Here is a 25830-nt window from a genome sequence, read left to right as displayed (position 1 = left end):
TAAACAATTAATGAACCTGCACCTGTGGAACGGTCGTTAAGACACTAACAGCTTACAAACGGTAGGCAATTAAGGTCACAGTTATGAAAACTTAGGACACTAAAGAGGCCTTTCTACTGACTCTGAAAAACACCAAAAGAAAGATGCCCAGGGTCCCTGCTCATCTGCGTGAACGTGCCTTAGGCATGCTGCAATGAGGCATGAGGACTGCAGATGTGGCCAGGGCAATAAATTGCAATGTCCGTACTGTGAGACACCTAAGACAGTGCTACAGGGATACAGGACGGACAGCCGATCGTCCTCGCAGTGGCAGACCACGTGCTTCTTCACCTTGTGTAGAGGTTGAGAGTTTCACCATTTCAAACGTATGGACTACCGTCTCACGTTTTCTGGTCTGTAGAGTGTCAACCATTTGTAACGTTCAGCTCCCACTGCACGTCATCTGGTCTGTAGAGGTTCAACGATTTGTAACGTGAGCTCGCGCTTCACGTCGGCTGGTCTTTCTCATTCAAAGTTCTAACCATTCTTAACGTGCAGTCGCCACTCTCACGTTTTCTGGTCTTTCTGGTCAAACCATTTTAAGCTGTGTAACCACAGCTCCACGCTTCCTGGTCTCATGTTAATTTGTCTTTCAAGTCTTTATGCCCTCTTGGTAAAAAGGGCATTCCTACTTGCTGACACGATCTCTGATGGCACTTGGGGCGTGGCTAGTCACTGTGCATAGTTTATATGAAAAACTATTATCTCATTAGAAGACTAAAATCACATTCCTATCTTCACCAAAATACTCTCATACCTAATCATATATTTTATACAACATTTTGATGTAAACTTGACAACTGAAATGTGTACACTTTCAGAGATAAAGTTATTTAGTAATACCATCCTTAATGACATCACAAAATAATAAACAATATGACATGATTATTCTCTAGATCCCCACTGACCATTCCAAACATTTGGAGGTCAGGAATAATGTTCCAATGTCCAATCTTTTGACGTTAGAGTTTTTAGGCGGCAAGAGTCTCTCTGTAACAAAGAGATTTATTTATTCCCAAATTAGAGACCAAAAGGAGTCCTTTTCTGCAAACTATTTATGACCGGCTGTTAAGTCATAAAACCGGCCCAACTCCCCCTTCTACTCTCCTGTGGGAGAGGGGGGGGTCTGGCTATCTGTCAGCCATTTTCCAAGCTGATCTGACACCTTTGATCCTCACCAAGGAGAGAGTCATGACACACACAATGTTTATTTTTTACGATTATGACGGTTATTTTATTTTCATGACGGTCTTCATCCATACCGTTGGTTACACGGTTATACAGTAATTGTGTCATCTGTAACTCAAACCCTTCTTCCTAAAACACTAACTTCCTGTGTACCTCAGCAGGATTCGCAGGAGTTGCACTATTCACAGACACACGCATGCACGCGCACACACTCAAGCGCTTCGCTTCTATGATTCTATTTGCAGACACAGATGCAGATAAAGCCCAGGCTAATTTTACACTCTGTGCAGAGGAGGGTTTAGATAGAAGTAGTAGAGTGGTGTGTACTGATCCTCGCCCCATTCAGATGCACTTAGTGTGTGTGTGTGTGTGTGTGTGTGTGTGTGTGTGTGTGTGTGTAGGTGCACATCCGGCGAATCCTGCTCCTCAGTATAGCATATGTATGTGTGTGTGTGTGTGAGTGAGTAACCAAGTAAGTGCACATTGGGCAAGTGAGTGATTGTGTGTGTTTTTGTGTGTGTAATTTGTTGGGGGGATTTTTACATTTCAACAGGGCAGTCTACGGTCCTCGTTTACCTGCATCGTTGACAATGATGGAGGCAGCACCTGTGGCCGAGTCAGCCGTCTGCCCCACAAACTCTAGAGAGCGAGAAAAAGCATTTCAATACATATGATTTTGATCAAGGTCTGGGATGATGCATGCCATGAAATAGCATATATGTTGCATTTCAAGCTAGTTTTGAAATAAGTACAGCACATTATTTGTCTTTTAAGAATGGTCTGTTGTTTTGAAAGTTGTCATTTTTGGTATTCTTACCAGTGGATACACCATTGTCCTTGAAATTCTGGATGTAGTTTTCTCCAAAGAAGTCTTTGCCAACCTGAAATAAAAATGTTATGATGAAACTTTGAAAACACGGATCTAAGCAATACATGAGATAAACACTTTTTGAAGTTCAGTGAACTCCAACCAGAATCGGGTTGTATTTTCTCGTACCCCGCTGGCATACTGGCAAAGTGCCGTCACATTACACAAACACATGCACACACACATATACACACAACGCACACACACACAGACACACGTGCGAACACACACAAGGCCATCGCGCCAAGCCTTCAAGATACGACGACCCCACCCGTCCGACGCCTCCTCATGTCCACCTCTCCTCCCTCATCCTCCCCCCTTCCCTCGATCCCTCCATCCGCTCTGGGATGGCCACATCTTAAACTCGTTCGGGGGGGCGTCGAAGGGTCCCCACCTCGCCCTCAGGCTCCCCACTTTTATCCCACGCTTTCAAGGAAGAAGTCAAAGAGGCATCTGTGCCCTAACTGCCTATGAAGTGTAGTATGCAGCGGTAGTAGCACTATAGTGGGAGCCTTGGCCCCATTTGTCTTTGAAATGCGGCCTTCCTCCTTGGATGTTTCTCAAAAGCCTGGGCATCTATTTTTGGGCTCTGCCCATGCATGGCGAGACGCTCCTGCGTTGCACAGCTTATCGATCGGAGCATTTGTTCGTGACAGAGGAGGGGCTTCAGCTACTTTACTGACATTTTTTCATGCTGTGCCTAGCTGATTGGAGACCTGGGGTTGGATGTATGGGAATAATTGGTGTTTGAAGGAGTGTGGCGTGTGGGTGTGTGTTATGCATGTGTAATGGTATGGCTCAAGAGAGAATGAGGGCCGGAGCGTTGACAGGGTGGTTAGAGGAGTTCAGTGTGAAAGAGTGCGTTCTGGAAACAAATAGTAGAGTAGAGGGACAGTGAGAAAGAGAGAGAGCGAGGGATTGCTTGCCATATACTGTCACGGTGTCATACCTTGCAGACCATGGCAGTCTTGGCTCCCATTCTAGCGGCCTGAATACACTGGTTTGCCCCTTTGCCTCCGAAACCAATAAAGAACTTGTGACCGTGGATGGTCTCTCCCGCCTTGGGTAGCCTTGGTGCCTGGCTGAGGGAGAAATCGCACAGGTGAAATATCCCTCACAGACTCATAATAAAACCCTTTAGTAAAAGTCTAAAGTCACTTACAACTACGGCAAAGGTGCAATGATATGTCCATTATTGAGACAGCAATAATTATACTCTAGTGATATGATCTCTGCTAATAACATACTATGGGGATTGCAACATCAAGGAATCGCTTACTCACACGCACACACACCCTCATTACTGACGCCACACACTTACACCCACACACAGACACACACCCCCTCATCTATGCTGCTGCTAAAATGATTATTGATTAGATGTATTACTACCATTAAGCTATGTTCATTGATTCTTGATTGCCATTACCATTAGTATCTATCCATTTATCCTGCTACTGGTCACTATTACTCCTGCTTACATATATATCCACCTATCACTTCTACACTGGCACTCTTGCACACACTGCTGCTTATTATTATGATTATTTATTCTGCTACCAGTCACTTTCCCACATGTACAGTGGCTTGCGAAAGTATTCCCCCCCCTTTGGCATTTTTCCTATTTGTTGCCTTACATCCTGGAATTAAAATGGATTTTGGGGGGGGTTGTATCATTTGATTTACACAACATGCCTACCACTTTGAAGATGCAAAATAATTTTTCTTGTGAAACAAACAAGAAAAAATACACACAAAAAAAACAGAAAAATGTACCGTGCATAACTATTCACCCCCCCAAAGTCAATACTTTGTAGAGCCACCTTTTGCAGCAATTACAGCTGCAAATCCCTTGGGGTATGTCTCTATAAGCTTGGCACATCTAGCCACTGGGATATTTGCCCATTCCTCAAGGCAAAACTGCTCCAGCTCCTTCAAGTTGGATGGGTTCTGCTGGTGTACCGCAATCTTTAAGTCATACAACATATTCTCAATTGAATGGAGGTCTGGGCTTTGACTAGGCCACTCCAAGATATTTAAATGTTTCCCCTTAAAACACTTGAGTGTTGCTTTAGCAGTATGCTTAGGGTCACATGCAATACACAGCCGTGCCTCCTGCTCGCCTGTGCTGTAGCAGCCACTGAACTGCTCCCGGACTCACCTATTGCTGTTCACTGGACCTTATGATCACTCAGCTACACAGCTGATGCCTGCTGGACCGTTCCCCATCATGTTTATCGGTTTAGCCTCAGCTCAAACTTTCGTCGCCATTACCAGCTGTTGTCTTAGCTCTCTCGAATAACACCTGTGATTGATTTATACCTCTCTCCCATGTCAATATGCCTTGCCTATTGCTGTTTCGGTTAGTTCTTGCTGTAATTTTTCACTGTAGAGCCCCCAGTCCCGTTCAACCTGCCTCAGATAGCTCTTTTGTCCCACCCCCCACACACGCGGAGAGCAGCTCAAATCGGTGCCTCCAGTGATGCTATCTCTTTCATCGTTACCCAACGCTTAGGTTTACCTCCACTGTACTCATATCCTTCCATATCCTTGTCTGTAAATAATGCCCTGAATCTATTCTACAACGCCCGGAAATCTGCCCCTTTTATTCTCTGTCCCCAACGCACTAGAATACCAGTTCTTAAAGCCTTTAGCCATATCCTTATTCTATTCCTCCTCTGTTCCTCTGGTGATGTAGAGGTTCACCCAGGCCCTGTAGCCCCCAGTATCACTCCTACTCCCCAGGCACTATCGTTTGTTGACTTCTGTAACTGCAAAAGCCTTGGTTTCTTGCATGTCAACATCAGAAGCCTCCTCCCTAAGTTTGAGTTATTCACTGCGTTAGCACACTCCGCCAACCCTGATGTTCTAGCAGTGTCTTAATCCTGGCTTAGGAAGGCCACCAAAAATTCAGAAATGTCCATCCCCAACTACAACATTTTCCGTCTAGATAGAACTGCCAAAGGGGGCGGAGTTGCAATCTACTGTAGAGAGAGCCTGCAGAGCTCTATCATACTATCCAGGTCTGTGCCCAAACAGTTTGAGTTTCTACTTCTAAAAATCCACTTTTCCAGAAATACATCTCTCACTGTTGCCGCTTGCTACAGACCCCCCTCAGCCCCCAGCTGTGCCCTGGACACCATATGTGAATTGATTGCCCCCCATCTATCCTCAGAGTTCGTATTGCTTGGTGACCTAAACTGGGATATGCTTAACACCCCGGCCGTCCTACAATCTAAACTAGATGCCCTCAATCTCACACAAATTATCAAGGAACCTACCAGGTACAACCCTAAATCCGTTAACATAATTTACCCTCTAAATACGCCTCCGCTGTCTTCAACCAGGATCTCAGCGATCAAACGACCACGCCTCATCACTGTCAAACGCTCCCTAAAACACTTCAGCGAGCAGGCCTTTCTAATTGACCTGGCCCGGGTATCCTGGATGGATATTGACCTCATTCCGTCAGTAGAGGAACTAAGAACAGATATAGCCCCTGGTTCACCCCAGACTTGACCGCCCTTGACCAGCACAAAAACATCCTGTGGCTTATTGCATTAGCATCGAACAGCCCCCGTGATATGCAACTTTTCAGGGAAGTCAGGAACTAATATACACAATCTGTTAGGAAAGCAAAGGCTAGCTTTTTCAAACAGAAATGTGTATCCTGTAGCACTAACTCCAAAAAGTTTTGGGACACTGTAAAGTCCATGGAGAATAAGAGCACCTCCTCCCAGCTACCCACTGCACTGAGGCTAGGAAACACTGTCACTACCGATAAATCTATAATAATGGAACATTTCAACAAGCATTTTGCTATGGCTGGCCATGCTTTCCACCTGGCTACCCCTACCCCGGCCACCAGCTCTACACCCTCCGCTGCAACTTGCCCATGCCTCCCCCGCACAAATTCAGATAGCTGATGTTCTGAAAGAGCTGCAAAATCTGGACCCCTACAAATCAGCTAGGCTAGACAATCTGGACCCTTTCTTTCTAAAATTAGCCGCCGAAATTGTCGCAACCCCTATTACCAGCCTGTTCAACCTCTCTTTCGTATCGTCTGAGATCCCCAGAGATTGGAAAGCTGCCGCGGTCACCCCCCTCTTCAAAGGCACTCTAGATCCAAACTGTTCCAGACCTATATCCATCCTGCCCTACCTTTCGAAAGTATTTGAAAGCCAAGTTAACAAACAGATCACCGACCATTTCGAATCCCACCGTACCATCTCTGCTATACATTCTGGTTTCCGAGCTGGTCATGGGTGTACCTCAGCCATGCTCAAGGTCCAAAACGACATTATAATCGCGATCGATAAAAGACAGTACTGTGCAGCCGTCTTCATCGACCTGGCCAAGGCATTCGACTCCATCAATCACCGCATTCTTATTGACAGACTAAATAGCCTTGGTTTCTCAAATGACTGCCTCGCTTGGTTCACCAACTACTTCTCAGATAGAGTTCAATGTGTCAAATCGGAGGGTCCGTTATCTGGACCTCTGGCAGTCTCTATGGGGGTGCCACAGGGTTCAATTCTCGGGCCGACTCGATTCTCTGTGTATATCAATGATGTCGCTCTTGCTGCTGGTGACTCTCAGATCCACCTCTACGCAGACGACACCATTTTGTATACATCTGGCCCTTCATTGGACACTGTGTTAACAAACCTCCAAACGAGCTTCAATGCCATACAGCACTCCTTCCGTAGCCTCCAACTGCTCTTAAACGCTAGTAAAACTAAATGCATGCTCTTCAATCGAACGCTGCTTGCACCCGCCTGACTAGAATCACTACTCTCGGCGGGTCTGAATATGTGGACAACTACAAATACCTAGGTGTCTGGTTAGACCGTAAACTCTCCATCCAGACTCAAATTAAGCATCTCCAATCCAAAGTTAAATCTAGAATCGGCTTCCTATTTCGCAACAAAGCCTCCTTCACTCATGCTGCCAAACATGCCCTCGTAAAACTGACTATCCTACCGATCCTTGACTTCGGCGATGTCATTTACAAAATAGCCTCCAACACTCTACTCAGCAATTTGGATGTCGTCTATCACAGTGCCATCCGTTTTGTCACCAAAGCCCCATATACTACCCACCATTGTGACCTGTACGCTCTCGTTGGCTGGCCCTCACTACATATTCGTCGCCAAACCCACTGGCTCCAGGTCATCTATAAATCACTGCTAGGCAAATCCCTGCCTTATCTTAGCTCATTGGTCACCATAGCAACACCCATCCATAGTATGCGCTCCAGCAGGTATATCTCACTGGTCATGCCCAAAGCCAACACCTCCTTTGGCCGCCATTCCTTCCATTTCTCTGCTGCCAATGACTGGAACGAACTGCAAAAATCTCTGAAGCTGGAGACTCTAATCTCCCTCACTAACTTTAAGCATCAGTTGTCAGAGCATCTTACCGATAACTGCACCTGTACACAGCCCATCTGTAATTAGCCCACCTAACTACCTCATCCCCATATTGTTATTTATTTTGCTCATTTGCACCCCAGTATCTCAATTTGCACATCATGTTCTGCACATCTATCATTTCAGTGTTAATACTAAATTGTAATTATTTTGCACTATGGCCTATTTATTGCCTTACCTCCATAACTTACTACATTTGCACACACCGTATATAGATTTTCTATTGTGTTATTGACTGTACGTTTTGTTTATTCCATATGTAACTCTGTGTTGTTGTTGTTTTTATCACACTGCTTTGCTTTATATTGGCCAGGTCACAGTTGTAAATGAGAACTTGTTCTCAACAGGCTTACGTGGTTAAATAAAGGTGAAATAAAAATACAAAAACCATGAGAAACAAGATTCTCTGGTCTGATGAAACCAAGATTGAACTCTTTGGCCTGAATGCCAAGCGTCACAACTTGAGAAAACCTGGCACCATCCCTACAGTGAATCATGGTGGTGGCAGCATCATGCTGTGGGGACGATTTTCAGCGACAGGGACTGGGAGACTAGTCAGGATCGAGGGAAAGATCAACGGAGCAAAGTACAGAGAGATCATTGATGAAAACCTGCTCCAGAGCACTCATGGACCTCAGACTTGGGCAAAGGTTCATCTTCCAACAGGACAACGACCCTAAGTACACAGCAAAGACTACGCAGGAGTGGCTTCGGGACAAGTCTCTGAATGTCCTTGAGTGGCCAACCAGAGCCCGGACTTGAACCCGATCAATCATCTCTGGAGAGACCTGAGAAAAGCTGTGCTGCGACGCTCCTCATCCAACCTGACAGGCATATGTAAGTATTAAAAGTACTAAAGCAGGATGTTATGTCCATTTGCCACATATTGTCATAGGAAGTCGGGTTCCGAACCCAAAAGTCACAGAACCTTGTCCAAATGGCATATTTAATGTCCAAATGGCATATGAAATGTCCAAATGGCATATGTAAGTATTGAAAGTACTAAATCAGGATGGTATGTCCATTTGCCATATATGATCATAGGAAGTCGGGTTCCGAATCCAAAAGTCTGTGAACCATGTCCAAATGGCATATGAAATGTCCAAATGGCAAATGTAAGTATTGAAAGTACTAAATCAGGATGCTATATCCATTTGCCATATATGACCACAGGAAGTCGGGTTCCGAATCCAAAAGTCAGTGAACCATGACCAAATGGTATATATCAGTTTGCTATGTCTTGAATTAACCGAGAAGGTCTATTTGTCATGTTTGATCATAGGAAGTCATAGGAAATCAGAATTTCTCATTGGTGTTGATTTCAGCCTGACCATTTTGTGATGGTAAATCCCTATTCAAACATATTGGCAATGGACAGTGTCCAATTGCAGTATAACATGTTGAGATTGGCAATATATTATATGTGTAATGGACACTGTCCATTAGCAATATATTGGCAATAGGCATTTACTCATAGACTTATCTTATCCCACACACTTACAGTGGGAAAAAAGTATTTAGTCAGCCACCAATTGTGCAAGTTCTCCCACTTAAAAAGATGAGAGAGGCCTGTAATTTTCATCATAGGTAAACGTCAACTATGACAGAAAAATTGAGATTTTTTTTTCCAGAAAATCACATTGTAGGATTTTTAATGAATTTATTTGCAAGTTATGGTGGAAAATAAGTATTTGGTCACCTACAAACAAGCAAGATTTCTGGCTCTCACAGACCTGTAACTTCTTCTTTAAGAGGCTCCTCTGTCCTCCACTCGTTACCTGTATTAATGGCACCTGTTTGAACTTGTTATCAGTATAAAAGACACCTGTCCACAACCTCAAACAGTCACACTCCAAATTCCACTATGGCCAAGACCAAAGAGCTGTCAAAGGACACCAGAAACAAAATTGTAGACCTGCACCAGGCTGGGAAGACTGAATCTGCAATAGGTAAGCAGCTTGGTTTGAAGAAATCAACTGTGGGAGCAATTATTAGGAAATGGAAGACATACAAGACCACTGATAATCTCCCTCGATCTGGGGCTCCACGCAAGATCTCACCCCGTGGGGTCAAAATGATCACAAGAACGGTGAGCAAAAATCCCAGAACCACACGGGGGGACCTAGTGAATGACCTGCAGAGAGCTGGGACCAAAGTAACAAAGCCTACCATCAGTAACACACTACGCCGCCAGGGACTCAAATCCTGCAGTGCCAGACGTGTCCCCCTGCTTAAGCCAGTACATGTCCAGGCCCGTCTGAAGTTTGCTAGAGTGCATTTGGATGATCCAGAAGAGGATTGGGAGAATGTCATATGGTCAGATGAAACCAAAATATAACTTTTTGGTAAAAACTAAACTCGTCGTGTTTGGAGGACAAAGAATGCTGAGTTGCATCCAAAGAACACCATACCTACTGTGAAGCATGGGGGTGGAAACATCATGCTTTGGGGCTGTTTTTCTGCAAAGGGACCAGGACGACTGATCCGTGTAAAGGAAGAATGAATGGGGCCATGTATCGTGATATTTTGAGTGAAAACCTCCTTCCATCAGCAAGGGCATTGAAGATCAAACGTCGCTGGGTCTTTCAGCATGACAATGATCCCAAACACACCGCCCGGGCAACGAAGGAGTGGCTTCGTAAGAAGCATTTCAAGGTCCTGGAGTGGCCTAGCCAGTCTCCAGATCTCAACCCCATAGAAAATCTTTGGAGGGAGTTGAAAGTCTGTGTTGCCCAGCGACAGCCCCAAAACATCACTGCTCTAGAGGAGATCTGCATGGAGGAATGGGCCAAAATACCAGCAACAGTGTGTGAAAACCTTGTGAAGACTTATTGAAAACAGTTGACCTGTGTCATTGCCAACAAAGGGTATATAACAAAGTATTGAGAAACTTTTGTTATTGACCACATACTTATTTTCCACCATAATTTGCAAATAAATTCATTAAAAATCCTACAATGTGATTTTCTGGAGAAAAAAAAATTCTCATTTTGTCTGTCATAGTTGACGTGTACCTATGATGAAAATTACAGGCCTCTCTCATCTATTTAAGTGGGAGAACTTGCACAATTGGTGGCTGACTAAATACTTATTTTCCCCACTGTACGTGTTAATTTCAGCATGTTCATTTCATAATGGGAAGTCCTTATTGATATACTTTGGCAATGGACACTGTCCAATTGTAGTATAACATGTTAAGATTGGCATTATTTTTTTTATTTTTTTTATTTATTGGCATGTATTATGTGTAATGGACTGTCCAATTAGCAGAGTAATTTATTGTCAATGGACAAAAAGTCCATTACCAATATACAGTATGAGTCAAACAGATATAGTGGTTCCTCTCCCTCACTCATTGGTGTTGATTTCAGCCTGTCCATTTGGTGATGGTTATTTACTGCTTAAACATATTGGAAATGGACAGTGTCCATTTTCCATTTAATATATTGCCAGTGCCAATATGTTATACTGGACATATTGGCACTGGCAATATATCATATGGCAAATGGACACTGTCCATTAGCAATATATTACAATGGGCATTTACCATCATGAATTGGACATGATGTTACATTGCTGAAATGCCCAATTGTCAGGCTTGTTGAACTCGGGATAGCCTAGCAGTGATAGTGGTTCCTCTCCCTCACTTGTTGGTGTTGATTTCAGCCTGTCCAGTTGGTGATGATAAATCACTGTTTAAACATATTGGAAATGGACAGTGTCCATTTGCCACATGATATATTGTCAGTGCCAATATGTTATTGTGGACATATTGGCACTGGCAATATATCATATGGCAAATGGACACCGTCCATTAGCAATATGTTACAATGGGCATTTACTATCACATATTTGACATATAGTTAAAGGGTTTAAACTAATAAAGTCCACTACTGGGACACTCTACTGTACAAATACAATTCAAATGTGCTGTCCTTTGACTGTTTATGATGATTTTAAGCAATGAGATGGCTGACTCGATTGCTGTCCAATTGCAATATGTTACAATGGCATTGGCCATATGACATATTGCAAGTTCATACTTCCCTTTTAGGATATGAAGCGCACCTTGTACTCTCATCATATGAGGGGTACCGGTGGCCCTGAACACGTGGCAAAAGGAATTTTGCAAATCGCAAAGTTAGAGCATAACCTGTAAACCAATGTTATCCTAAGGGAGAAACACGGATGTGTCAAAATACATGAACTGGCGAGCTCAGCTAGAATAACTCTGTGGCCTGTCCACCCCAACCTCCCCCTGATGACCCCAGTCGAAAACAGCATGTATCTGTGTGATCCAGAGGCCGTAATATGTGAAAAGCATGTCCAAATCACTACTAGTCAAGCTTCATTCCGGGCCTAATTTATTTGCACAGTCGCTGCGGTCATATCGAGCAAGCTACGGTCAAGTGGGGCACCTCGTTGAACTCGGAACGGCCTAGAGACTATAGTGATGCCATTTGTTTGCCTTTCAGTGTTGATTTCAGCCTGTCCGTTTGTTGATTTCAGCCTATCCATTTGTTGATGGTAAAGTTCATACTTCCCCTTTAGGATATGAAGGGGACAATGTACTCTATTCATATTGATATCTGTAGCGCTACCGGTGACCCTGAACACGTGGCAAAAGGAACTTTGCAAATTGCATGCACAGAAGCAGAGTTAGAGCACCACCTATAAACCAATGTTTCTGTTATCCTAAGGGAGAAACTTGGATGTGTCAAACTACATGACCTGGCGAGCACAGCTAGAATAACTCTGTGTTGCTTGTCCACCCCAACTTCCCCCCGATGACCCAGTTGAAAACAGCGTGTCTGTGTGTGACCCAGAGGCCGTAATATGTCAAAAGCATGTCGAAATCACTACTAGTTAGGCTTCATTCCAGGCCTACTTTTTTGCACAGTTGCTGCGGTCAGACCGAACGAGCTACAGTCAAGTTGGGCACATTGTTGAACTCGGAACGGCCTAGCAGTGATAGTGGTTCCTCTCGCTTGCTCGTTGGTGTTGATTTCAGCCTGTCCATTTGGTGATGGTATATCAATGTTTAAACATATTGGAAATGGACATTGTACATTTGCCATATGATATATTGCCAGTGCCAATATGTTATACCGGACATACTGGCACTGGCAATATATCAAATGGCAAATGGACACTGTCCATTAGCAATATATTACAATGGGCATTTACCATCACAAATTGGACATGCAGTTAAAGGGTTTAAACTAATAAAGTCCACTACTGGGACACTCTACTGTACAAATACAATTCAAATGTGCTGTCCTTTGACTGTTTATGATTATTTTAAGCAATGAGATGGCTGACTTGATTGCTGTCCAATTGCAATATGTTACAATGGCATTTGCGTTCATACTTCCCTTTTAGGACATGAAGGGGACCATGTGCTCTATTCATATTGATATCTGTAGAGCTACCGGTGACCCTGAACACGTGGCAAAAGGAACTTTGCAAATTGCATGCACAGAAGCAGAGTTAGAGCACAACCTGTAAACCAATGTTATCCTAAGGGAGAAACTTGGATGTGTCAAACTACATGAACTGGTGAGCGCAGCTAGAATAACTCTGTGGCTTGTCCACCCCAACCTCCCCCCGATGACCCAGTTGAAAACAGCATGTCTCTGTGTGACCCAGAGGCCGTAATATGTCAAAAGCATGTCGAAATCACTACTAGTTAGGCTTCATTCCGGGCCTACTTTTTTGCACAGTTGCTGCGGTCAGACCGAACGAGCTACAGTCAAGTTGGGCACATTGTTGAACTCGGAACGGCCTAGCAGTGATAGTGGTTCCTCTCTCTTGCTTGTTGGTGTTGATTTCAGCCTGTCCATTTGGTGATGGTAAATCAATGTTTAAACATATTGGAAATGGACATTGTACATTTGCCATATAATATATTGTCAGTGCCACTATGTTATACTGGACATACTGGCACTGGCAATATATCAAATGGCAAATGGACACTGTCCATTAGCAATATATTACAATGGGCATTCACCTTCTGTTAAAACCATACAAAACCTTAAAACACGTAGTTACATTCGAGCTGCGGGTCCAGTTCTGACAGTATATGTAGGCCTAGCTGAGACGAACCCGAATCCCGAGCAACAACCTTAATTAGTGCTAAAATGGGATCCCTGAACGAGCTATCGGGACAGAAACGTGTAGGGTCCGTTTCTATGGGCCGAGGCGGTTTCAATGCAACTAGTCTTGTGATTCTGGGATTTTTCTAAAAATGAATTTGAATATATTGCAAATGGACGAGGCTGTTTCTCTGCCGGAGAACCTCCTAGAGCCACATAACTCACTGTGCAGTACCGACTCTAGAACAGGTTTATAAAGCTTCACAGCTCTAGGTCTGACGGTTCTTTGATGGTTTGAACGCCGGTATCTATTGCAGGCTCCTTGCGTCTGTAAGCCACACACTGTGTCACGCCATCTCGGCTGTGTGTGTGTGTGTGTGTTTTTCTCTGTGGTCTGATGGGCAGTGTGAGCACTTGTCCGGCTAGAGCATGTCTCTACGGGTGCTGTCTCTGTGTGGCTTATGGGGTGGTTCTTTGGGTCTCAAAATACTACTTAAAGTACACAGGGCTGTGTGAGTCTTTCCAATTGCAATATGAAATATTGGCACTGGCAATATATCACATGGCAAAAGGAGACTGTCCATTTGCAATATGAAAATGCACCTAACTTATTGAAGATGGACAAACTTCATACAGAAAATCACAGAAATCATGTAGAGCTCCAAAACCTGCCTTAACGGATTCGCCTTAACACACCTGAACTGGATCTATGACTGAGGCCAAAAACATATATTTTTTTTAGCATCACGAATTGGACATTGTACGATTTCTCATAAACTACGATAGATAAATGGCTGGTTCTATTTTTCCTTACACCCTAGGGTTATGTACTTAGACGTGCAGCGGTCAAATTAGCGATGTTTTACCGTTTTCAGCGGTCTAATTAGCGCTGTATTACGTTAACTCAAAGAGCATTGTGGCCTCGACGCCATCTTGTTTCTAGGCTAAAAGTAAATTTGGCCGCCCCTCTTGCTCACCGAGTTACGTCTTTGAAGTCTGTTCCATTTACGAGAGGAACACTGGAGCTCTGTCAGAGTGACCATCGGGTTCTTGGTCACCTCCCAACGAAGGCCCTTCTCCCACGATTGCTCAGTTTGGCCGGGCGGCCAGCTCTAGGAAGAGTCTTGGTGGTTCCGAACCCCTTCCATTTAAGAATGATGGAAGCCACTGTGTTCTTGAGGACCTTCAATGGTGCAGAATTGTTTTGTACCCTAACCCAGATCTGTGCCTCAACATAATCCTGTCTCAGAGCTCTACGGACAATTCCTTCGACCTCATGGTTTGGTTTTTGCTCTGACATGCACTGTCAACTGTGGGACATTATATAGACAGGTGTGTGCCTTCCCAAATCATGTCCAATCAATTGAATTTACCAAAGGTGGACTCCAATGAAGTTGTAGAAACATCTCAAGGATGAGCAATTGAAACAGGATGCACCTGAGCTCAATTTCGAGTCTCATAGCAAAGGGTCTGAATACTTATGTAAATAAGGTATTTCTGTTATTTATTTGTAATACATGTGCCAAAATGTATGGAAAATCAAAGTAAAAAAGAAAAAGTTACAATAAAATATCAATAATGAGGCTATATACAGGGGGTACAGGTACCGAGTCATTGTGCGGGGGTACAGTTTAGTCGAGGTAATTTGTACATGTAGGTAGGGGTAAAGTGACTATGCACAGATAATAAACAGTGAGTAGCAGCAGTGTAAAAACAAAGGGGGGTGCGTCAATGGAAATTGTCATTTGATTCATTGTTCAGCAGTCTGGCTTGGGGTTAGAAGCTGTTAAGGAGCCTTTTGGACCTAGACTTGGCGCTCCGGTACTGTGGTAGCAGAGAGAACAGTCTATGACTTAGGTGACTGGAGTCTTTGACCATTTTTTGGGCCTTCCTCTGACACCGCCTAGTATATAGGTCCTGGATGGCAGGAAGCTTGGCCCCAGTGATGTACTGGGCTGTACGCACTACCTTCTTTAGCGCCTTACGGTCGGATGCCTAGCAGTTGCCATACCAGGCGGTGATGCAACCGGTCAGGTCTCCTGAGGGGGAAAAGGAGTTGTCGTGCCCTCTTCACAATTTCTTGGTGTATTTGGACCATGATAGTTTGTTGGTGACGTGGACAACAAGAAACTTGAAACTCTCGACCCGCTCCACTACAGCGCCGTCGATGTGAATGGGGGCATGTTTGGTCCTCCTTTTCCTGTAGTCCACAATCATTACCTTTGTCTTGCTCACATTGAGGGAGAGGTTGTTGTCTCTGAACTCCTCCCTATAGGCTGTCACATTGTTGTCGGTGATCAGGCCTACCACCGTTGTGTCGTCAGCAAACTTAATGATGGTGTTGGAGACGTGCTTGGCCACGCAATCGTGGGTGATCAGGGGGTACAGGAGGGGACTAAGCACACACCTCTAAGGGGCCCCTGTGTTGAGGATCTGCATGGCAGATGTGTTGTTGCCTACCCCTACCACCTGGGGGTGGCCCGTCAGGAAGTCCAGGGTCCAGTTGCAGAGGGAGGTGTTTAGTCGCAGGGTCCTTAGCTTTGTGATTACCTTTGTGGGCACTATGGTGTTGAATGCTGAGCTGTGGTCAATGAACATCATTCTCATATACAGTTGAAGTCGGAAGTTTACATACACTTAGGTTGGAGTAATTAAAACTTGTTTTTTAACCACTCCACACATTTCTTGTTAACAAACTATAGCTTTGGCAAGTCGGTTAGGACATCTACTTTGTGCATGACACAAGTAATTTTCTAACAATTGTTTACAGACAGAATATTTCACTTATAATTCACTGTATCACAATTCCAGTGGGTCAGAAGTTTGACTGTGCCTTTCAGCAGCTTGGAAAATTCCAGAAAATGATGTCATGGCTTTAGAAGCTTCTGATAGGCTAATTGACATCATTTGAGTCAATTGGAGGTGTACCTGTGGATGTATTTCAAGGCCTACCTTCAAACTCAGTGCCTCTTTGCTTGACATCATGGGAAAATCAAAGGAAATCAGCCAAGACCTCAGAAAGAAAATGGTAGACCTCCACAAGTCTGGTTCATCCTTCGGAGCAATTTCCAAACGCCTGAAAGTACCACGTTCATCTGTACAAACAATAGTACGCAACTATAAACACCATGGGACCACGCAGCCATCATACTGCTCAGGAAGGAGACGCGTTCTGTCTCCTAGAGATGAACATACTTTGGTGCGAAAAGTGCAAATCAATCCCAGAACAACAGCAAATGACCTTATGAAGATGCTGGAGGAAACAGCTACAAAAGTGTCTATATCCACAGTAAAACCAGTCCTATATCGACATAACCTGAAAGGCCGCTCAGCAAGGAAGAAGCCACTGCTCCAAAACCACCATAAAAAAGCCAGACTACGGTTTGTAACTGCACATGAGGACAAAGATCGTACTTTTTGGAGAAATGTCCTCTGGTCTGATGAAACAAAAATAGAACTGTTTGGCCATAATGACCATCGTTATGTTTGGAGGAAAAAGGGGGTTGCTTGCAAGCCGAAGAACACCATCCCAAACGTGAAGCACGGGATGGCAGCATCATGCTGTGAGGGTGCTTTGCTGCAGGAGGGGCTGGTGCACTTCACAAAATAGATGGCATCATGAGGAAGGAAGATTATGTGGATATATTGAAGCAACATCTCAAGACATCAGTCAGGAAGTTAAAGCTTGGTCGCAAATGGGTCTTCCAAATGGACAATGACCCCAAGCATACCTCCAAAGTTGTGGCAAAATGGCTTAAGGAGAACAAAGTCAAGATATTGGAGTGGCCATCACAAAGCCCTGACCTCAATCTTATAGAAGATTTGTGGGCAGAACTGAAAAAGCGTGTGCGAGCAAGGAGGCCTACAAACCTGACTCAGTCAATTCACCCAACTTATTGTGGGAAGCTTGTGGAAGGCTACCCGAAACGTTTGACCCAAGTTAAACAATTTAAAGGCAATGCTACCAAATACTAATTGAGTGTATGTAAACTTCTGACCCACTGGGAATGTGATGAAATAAATAAAAGCTAAAATAAATAATTATCTCTACTATTATTCTGACATTTCACATTCTTAAAATAAAGTGGTGATCCTAACTGACATAAAACAGGGACTTTTTACTAGGATTAAATGTCAGGAATTGTGAAAAACTGAGTTTAAATGTATTTGGCTAAGGTGTATGTAAACTTCCGACTTCAACTGTAGGTGTTCCTTTTGTCCAGGTGGGAAAGGGCAGTGTGGAGTGCGATTGAGATTGCATCATCTGTGGATCTGATGGGGCGGTATGCGAATTGGAATGGGTCTAGGGTTTCCGGGATGATGGCGTTGATGTGAGCCATGTCAGAGCCAATGTCACTTATGCCTGAGACTACAGTTTGGGCCATGCTTACCCCGCCCTCTCTCCCCCAGGCTATGGGCTGGTGACCTCAGAGAGAGCTGTCCGTCTGCCCTCTCCTCCAATCACAAAGAGTTACAAGGCTCTTCCTTCTCCAGGGTCAGAGGGTTTGTTGGTGGCAAGACCAGGATGATAAACCTAGCTATAATTGAGATTTGGGTATGTGTTTAGTGTGTTTGTGTGTGTGTGTACTGTATGTATTTGTGTGTGTGTGTGTGTGTGTGTGTGTGTGTGTGTGTGTGTGTGTGTGTGTTTATTAGCAGGTGTGGTGGTTGAGAGACTAGGGAATTACAGTAAATCCACATAAAAATAGCTCTTTGTTGTTTTTCACAACCCCAGTGTTGATGCAGGATATTTGAGGTTGTTTTGGTCGAAACCAAAATAGGGGGGAACATATGGGAGTCCATATGTTCAGTGGTTTTGATGAATCATGTCCTATGTCTTATGTCCTTTGTCCTAACAACTAATGCCTTTCAGAATAAAGTACTCTGAGACAACATATGAATCATGATTTGTTGAAACATGTGTATGTACTAATCAATTTTAGCCTATATAACTTATCCTTGTGTACCATGCCTATAATTGCTCTCCTATGTGTCATCAGCCACACAAAATCAACTATGTAGAAGAAACGATGTAGTCTCACACTTTTGTTATTACATTATGTTCACATAATGCATCTACAGTTGATCCTGATGAATGAAACAAATCATGAGAATTGTGTACTCCCAGATTCCACATATACTCAATAAGGTATCTCTCTCTGAGAGAGAGAGAGAGAGAGAGAGAGAGAGAGAGAGAGAGAGAGAGAGAGAGAGAGAGAGAGAGAGAGAGAGAGAGAGAGAGAGAGAGAGAGAGAGAGAGAGAGAGAGAGAGAGAGAGAGAGAGAGAGAGAGAGAGAGAGAGAGAGAGAGAGAGGAAGCAGGGTGGTGAAAGTGTTTACACTTGTATAAGGGGGTAGGGTGTGAGAGTGTGTGGGCCAAGCACAGTAATTGCACGTACACACACATACAAGCACACGCAGGTACACACACACACAGATTCCAGTGCCGTCTTGATCAGCATCTGACCACGACTACTGGTTGTCTTGGCTGCCTCTCGAAAGGTGATTGACAGATTGGGTAAACCACTGCCCCTCCATCACCAGACACTCGTCCATTGTCTGTGTGATTGAGAGCACGCCAACCAAACGGTCGGCTACGTGCTAAAGCTCAACTCCAACCCCAGTCTGTTTTCTCCCACGCCACCAAAAGGCACAGAAAAAAACATTTGCTTTCCATTTAAACCTCTGAGTGCAGCTAAACTTTGGAACGTGCAGATGATTCAGATGAAGTTGCCTGAGAACTATTACCGCATCAGATCAGTGAAGTTATGTTGTTATGTTATCAGAAGTAGCTGTAAGTGGGACTGAGGATTGTGCAAACATTGCTAACTTTGGCCCTTTTCCTTCATTCCTTTGCAGCAGTCACGTAGATTCACGTAACATAGTAGTGCTTCAAGATAGAATCGATTATCAAAAAGGTATAATGACTTTCCAAAGAAAAGTTATTCAAGGACAGGAAGGCCTTATATGGTCATGCTGTGTTGACTCATCAACTAGCTGTTTAGGATAAGATAAGACAGGATATATAGGGCGGAAGGTAGCCTAGCGGTTAAAGCATTTGGCCAGTATCTTAAAGGTCGCTTGTTCGAATACCTGAGCGGAAAAGGTGAAAAGTCTGTTGATGTACCCCTGAGCAAGGCACTTAACCCTAATTTTCTCCAGGGGGGCGCCGTACTACTAGGCTGACCCTGTAAAATAACACATTTCACTGCGCCTATCTGGTGTATGTGATAAAAAAATAAGACATATTTTCCCTTTCACTAGTCAGAGAGAGGTAGAGTGAGAGAGGCAAAAGGAAGAGGAGAGGGGAAGGTCGAGGTGAGGTGTGAGGAGAGGTGTGAAATACCAACCACAGGTAATTTCCCCTCACCTACAGAAATGGCTCAAATTGGCCAATGTCAACAGCCCTTATAGGTTGCATCTGGTAGCAGGTGTAACAATGTCTATATCGCAAAGGGAAAACACTATAAGGTTGGTTAGGAGGGTTTGTTAAGAGGGTAAGCTGATCCGCTGTCTTTTGGGGGGGAATCTATCGAGCCACAAACACAGGTGGCTGCTATACATTGGTGGTGGATTAGTTCCCTTAGAACTAGTGAAATGCACCATCTAGCCCATCTAGGCTAGCCTACATAAACACAATCCATCACACTGCTCCACATCCATATCGCATCCCACCGGCTCCACATCTCACACCAGGGAGCTGTGGGTGAGGCCGGCAGCAGGGGGCGCTGTCTGGCTTTGACAGTGTGGGGTTACTAGTGTGAGAGGCCACATCAGAGAGGAAAGAGGGAGCGGAGACAAAGTCAGGGGAAAGACAAGTGGGGGTGGGGTGGGGGGGAGAGGGACTGTGTCATAACCACCCAAACATTGGCACTTTCAGACAACTGGATTTCCAACTTCAAAGCCATGCATATCACTTTGATGGGGTGGAAAATGTATTTCAAGTTTTCAAGTACCCCCCACATCCCCATTCCCCTACTTCCTCCCACACTCCCCCTCCTGAAAAAGACCCAAAACACAGCCTCTTCCCGACAGTAGTACTGTAGGGCCCTTTTTGATGCAGCTCCTCCTACCCTTCAAAGTGCAAAGTTGACGACTGCATTTTTAACGAGCGAATGAAAGAGCTTGCCTAAAATGATCAAAACCGTCAGCGAGCGTGTCCATGTGTTTTTGATAACTGGGGGAGGGATGACTTTCGCAAACAGTTACAGATAAAGGTTGGGAGAGAGAATGAGATGGAAATTGTAAGGTTGTGTAGTTACTCAACCGAAACACGGAAAGGGCAAATGTGACTTGAACAGTGACCTATAATAGAACAGTACATTTGCATGGACATTCACATGGGCATTTTTTAACCAAGTCGAAAAACTCTATTGTTCTGTTCAACACCCGTTGTGTTGCACAACACTTTGCAAAGGTAGCCTAAGCCTACATCAGGGTGACAAATGTTGTCTCACTTATGTGTGCTCATACACTACTCAATTGTACTTGAGATGATGAGTAATGATACAACATGTGTGGGAAGGACATTTTCACTACACTGTTCACACCACATTTACTGAGATGATATAACAGAAACAGTTAGGAATCAATTAAATCGGCTCATGGTGTCATGGTGACCAAGTTGAATCCTTTGTCTCAATGGAGTTAATTAGGTTTTACTGATGAGGTCATATCCACATCACCAGTCGATAGGCAGATCAATGGATCAGTCTCTGTCTTCTAACCTAGCCTATGAAAGCCAAACAGGATTTGTGGTACGGGTGATATTGGAAGCCAAGTATACTAAACAAAAATATAAACACAACATGCAACAATTTCAAAGATTTTACTGAGTTACAGTTCATATAAGGAAATCAGTCAATTTAAATAAATTCATTAGGCCTATGGATTTCACATGACTGAGCAAGGGCGCAACCATGGGAGGGCATAGGCCCACCCACTTGGGAGCCAGGCCCACCCACTGGGGAGCCAGGCCCAGCCAATCAGAATTTGTTTTTCCCCACAAAGGGCTTTATTACAGACAGAAATACGCCTCAGCACCCCCTCAGACGATCCCGCAGGTGAAGAAGCCGGATGTGGAGGTCCTGGGCTGGCGTGGTTACACGTGATCTGCGGTTGTGAGGCCGGTTGGACGCACTGCCAAATTCTCTAAAACGATGTTGGAGGCGGTTTATGGTAAAGAAATGAACATTCAATTCTCCGGCAACAGCTCTGGTGGACATTCCTGCAGTAAGCATTTCAATTGCATGCTCCCTCAACTTCAGACATCTGTGTAATTGTGTTGTGTGACAAAACCGCACATTTTAGAGTGGCCTTTTATTGTCCCCAGCACAAGGTGCACCTGACAAGGTGCACCTGTGTAATGATCATGTTGTTTAATCAGCTTCTTGATATGCCACACCTGTGAAGTGGATGGATTATCTAGGCAAAGGAAAATGCTCACTAACTGGGATGTAAACAAATTTGTGCTCAAAATTTGAGAGAAATTGTGCATATGGAACATTTCTGGGATATTTTATTTCAGCTCATTAAACATTGGACCAACACTTTACATGTTGCTTTATATATTTTTTCAGCATATTTGTGGGAGGAGTGATACAGTGTTGCCAACTGTGGAGAAAAGCCAATATATTCACTTCCTTCTCAAAGTAGTGATGCTAAGATAGTCACATTTATAATATTTGGTCCCTTGACATTTTAAAACGGAAGACAATATTTTTGAGACACGAAACCCATTCAAAAACAGCAACCTACGTTTTCCTTATGCTTTATTTACATCGATTCCTGTCTATCTAAATAATTAAATCTATAACAATGCAGTACACGGTATAACATATTAATACCTTGTCGTCCTTGCCTTTCTGATGTGGCCCTTCGGGGTCTGTACACCTCTGGATGAAGTTACGCCTCCATCGGCCTCATGCCATGTCACGTGACAGTAGCCTTATCTGGTGATTGTGTCTGGGGGCAGTGGTATTAATTATAGAAATAGAATGACTAGATTCCTATGGTATTAATAACCCAGGCAAGGGTGGAGGAACAGGGCAGTTCCCTTATCGGTGTCTGTATAGGGCCTCATCCATTTCGAGCCATGCTGGAAACACCCTTCCCAATATTACCCCTTGGCTTTTGCATAAAAACTTGGCATGACAACTGATGGTAAATATAGGCTAAAAAGATGCACGGAGCGTGTTAGACCATACCTAAAAGGGTTTAGAGTCACATGGTTGTCATCGGCCCTGAAAATAGGCCTTTCCATGTTTCCATCACATTGTGCTGTATATGAGCCAGAATGACTAATAAAGCTTTTTCAATTTTTTTAATAAAGCTTTTTCAAGCACAACAAAGATGTGTGGCTGTCAGTTGCAGAAGATCACAGAAGATAACATGAGGATGAACTCATGTTATCTAAAAAAGTATTGACAGTGCCATAACGTATGCCATGGCTAATCTCAGAACCAGGACCCAAATTTCAGAGAGACTATGCATTGGCTAAAACGTAAGGTTATTTGCATAACCCTAGTTCTATGATAATATGTAAGGGATAATCAATGAGGGGCTATGCGTTCTATGGAAAATAATGAACGAAGTGAAAAGTCTGTTCCACGACGCGCTAGCTGAGTGGAACTGACCTTCCACGGAGTTGCAACATTTTCCAGAGAACGCATTGAGCCCAGAGTTGATTATCCCTTTTATACCGTGGCTATAATTTAACACATGTTCATTTGGCGGTAGAAATGTGTTAAACATCCACTGAAGTAGCTAGTAGGTTTACTAGATAGCTACAGTAGTTGCCATGGTAACCAAGCAAACAGACTTGGTGGTTTAGCTAACCAAACCATCAGTCCTAGCTTGCTATTATGAAAATCTAATTCAACAATACCAATACTGCTTCCAATTTGACTTTTGCTTTCAAAAGTAAAAAATGAACTATAACCATTGAATTCTACCTTGCAAATATTCCATGCGTTATATGGAAATAATACACACTCTAGAATGCCCTTAAAGCCAATCAGGAGTATTCAACAATGCCATGGTATAAGAGTGAGATCTCACTTTATGGGGATTCGTTCAGGCGGATTCTTTAACAGAAGTACTAATCACAGCGTTTGTTGGAGACAGACAAGTCGAGTGGCGAATGAGGTGAGCCCCTTTCCTCTTCGTTAGACATCACTTGCCCTGCCTCTGGTCATTCTCAAGCAGGCCTCTCTTGCTTGCACTCTTGCGAGCAGGGAAAAGTGGTGAGATATCTCACTCATATTATCATAGAACCGGGCTTACGCAAGTAACCCTAAATTCTATAACAAATATATCGTCTCGATATCTCACTTTATGGGGATATAAACTAGTGTTGTCAAGATACCAGAATTTTGACTTCGATACTGATACCAGGTTTAGTATCAAGATACTCAATACCATCACGATACTTGATACCAAAACAACAACAAAAAAGGTGTATTAGCCAAAGTCACAGAATGGCACTTAATCCAGAGAGATATTTTGAGTTCAACAGAATGGCACTTGATCCAGACAGATCTTTTGAGTTCAATATCTTTACATTATATTTTTTTGAATTTTTAATGTATGCATTAATTAATCAATTATACAATCATACAATCAATTTGACCGATCTAACTACACTGAACAAAAATGTAAACACAACATCTAAAGTGTTAGTCCCATGTTTCATGAGCTGAAATAAAAGATCCCAGAAATGTTCCATACACACAAGAAGCTTATTTCTCTAATTTTTTTGCACACATTTGTTTACATCCCTGTAATTGAGCAGTGCTCCTTTGCCAAAATAGTCCATCCACCTGACAGGTGTGGCATATCAAGAAGCTGATTAAACAGCATGATCATTACACAGGTGCACCTTGTGCTGGGGACAATAAAAGGCCACTCTAAAAGCTGCAGTTTAGCCACGCAACACAATGCCACATATGTCTCAAGTTTTGAGGGAGCGTGCAATTGGCATGCTGACTGCAGGAATGTCCACCAGAGCTGTTGCCAGAGAATTGAATGTTAATTTCTCTACCATCATTTTAGAGAATTTGGCAGTTCGTCCAACCAGCCTCAAAACCGCAGACCATGTAACCACGCCCGCCCAGGACCACATCCGGCTTCTTCACCTGCGGGATCATCTGAGACCAGCCACCCAGACAGCTCACGGAACTGATGAGTTTTTTTGTCTGTAATAAAGCCCTTTTGTTGGGAAAAACAAATTCTGATTGACTGGGTCCCGGTCAGTATTCGGCCATGATTACTACAAATTTAGATAACTGGCTAGACTAACTACCAATCTAAAAATGTACATGGCTAATTGTCACCTAATTGAGTGACTGACATAACAAGAACGCAAGTGAACATCTCATATTGCGCAAGTGAACCGCAAACTTGGTTTCCAAAAACAAATAAAGCAACACCTCACGGCACAACACCTCTCCACTTATTTTAGTGTGTATGTACTGACATGTACAGTACATTCGGAAAGTATTTAGACCCCTTCACTTTTTCCACATTTTGATACGTTACAGCCTTATTCTAAAATGGATTAAATCAATGTTTTTCCTCATCAATATAGACACAATACCCGATAATGACGAAGCAAAAACAGGTGTTTAGAAATGTTTGCACACTTATTAAAAATAAAACACAGAAATACCTTATTTACATAAGTATTCAGACCCTTTGCTATGAGACTCAAAATTGAGCTCAGGTGCATCCTGTTTCCATTGATCATCCTTGAGATGTTTCTACAATTTGATTGGAGTCCACCTGTGGTAAATTTAATTGATTTGACATGATTTGGAAAGGCACACACCTGTCTATATAAGGTCCCACAGTTGACAGTGCATTTCAGAACAAAAACCATGCCATGAGGTCAAAGGAATTGTGTGTAGAGTTCCGAGACAGGATTGTGTCGAGGCACAGATCTGGGGAAGGGTACAAACACATTTCTGCAGCATTGAAGGTCCCCAAGAACACAGTGGCCTCCATCATTCTTAAATGGAAAAAGTTTGGAACAACCAAGACTCTTCCTAGAGCTGGCTGCCATGCCAACTTGAGCAATCGGGGGAGAAAGGCCTTGGTCCGGGAGGTGACCAAGAACCCGATGGTCACTCCAGAGATGACAGAGCTCCAGAGTTCCTCGACAACCATCTCTGCAGCACTCCACCAATCAGGCCTTTATGGTAGAGTGGCCA

At 43.6% G+C, this 25830-nt stretch overlaps 1 protein-coding gene across 4 annotated transcripts in view; it reads right to left on the bottom strand.

The window, feature by feature from the left end:
- rbks (ribokinase) overlaps window positions 1–25830 on the bottom strand; it is a 100255-nt gene that overhangs the window by 58609 nt on the left and 15816 nt on the right. For 2 of the 4 annotated variants that reach the window (XM_041855639.2, XM_041855640.2), the window contains 3 exons: window positions 3045–3177; window positions 2045–2108; window positions 1804–1866 (listed from right to left, as the gene is read on the bottom strand). In XM_041855639.2, the coding sequence (XP_041711573.1) occupies window positions 1804–1866; window positions 2045–2108; window positions 3045–3177 (260 nt within the window). The remainder of the gene's footprint in view (window positions 1–1803; window positions 1867–2044; window positions 2109–3044; window positions 3178–25830) is intronic. The other 2 variants (XM_041855641.2, XM_041855642.2) reach the window with 1 other exon arrangement.

This window comes from Coregonus clupeaformis, chromosome 29, assembly GCF_020615455.1.
Source record: "Coregonus clupeaformis isolate EN_2021a chromosome 29, ASM2061545v1, whole genome shotgun sequence".
Classification (NCBI taxonomy): Eukaryota; Metazoa; Chordata; class Actinopteri; order Salmoniformes; family Salmonidae; genus Coregonus; species Coregonus clupeaformis.
The sequence above is the reverse complement of the archived record's forward strand: the minus strand, read 5'-3'. Positions and strand labels throughout refer to the sequence as shown.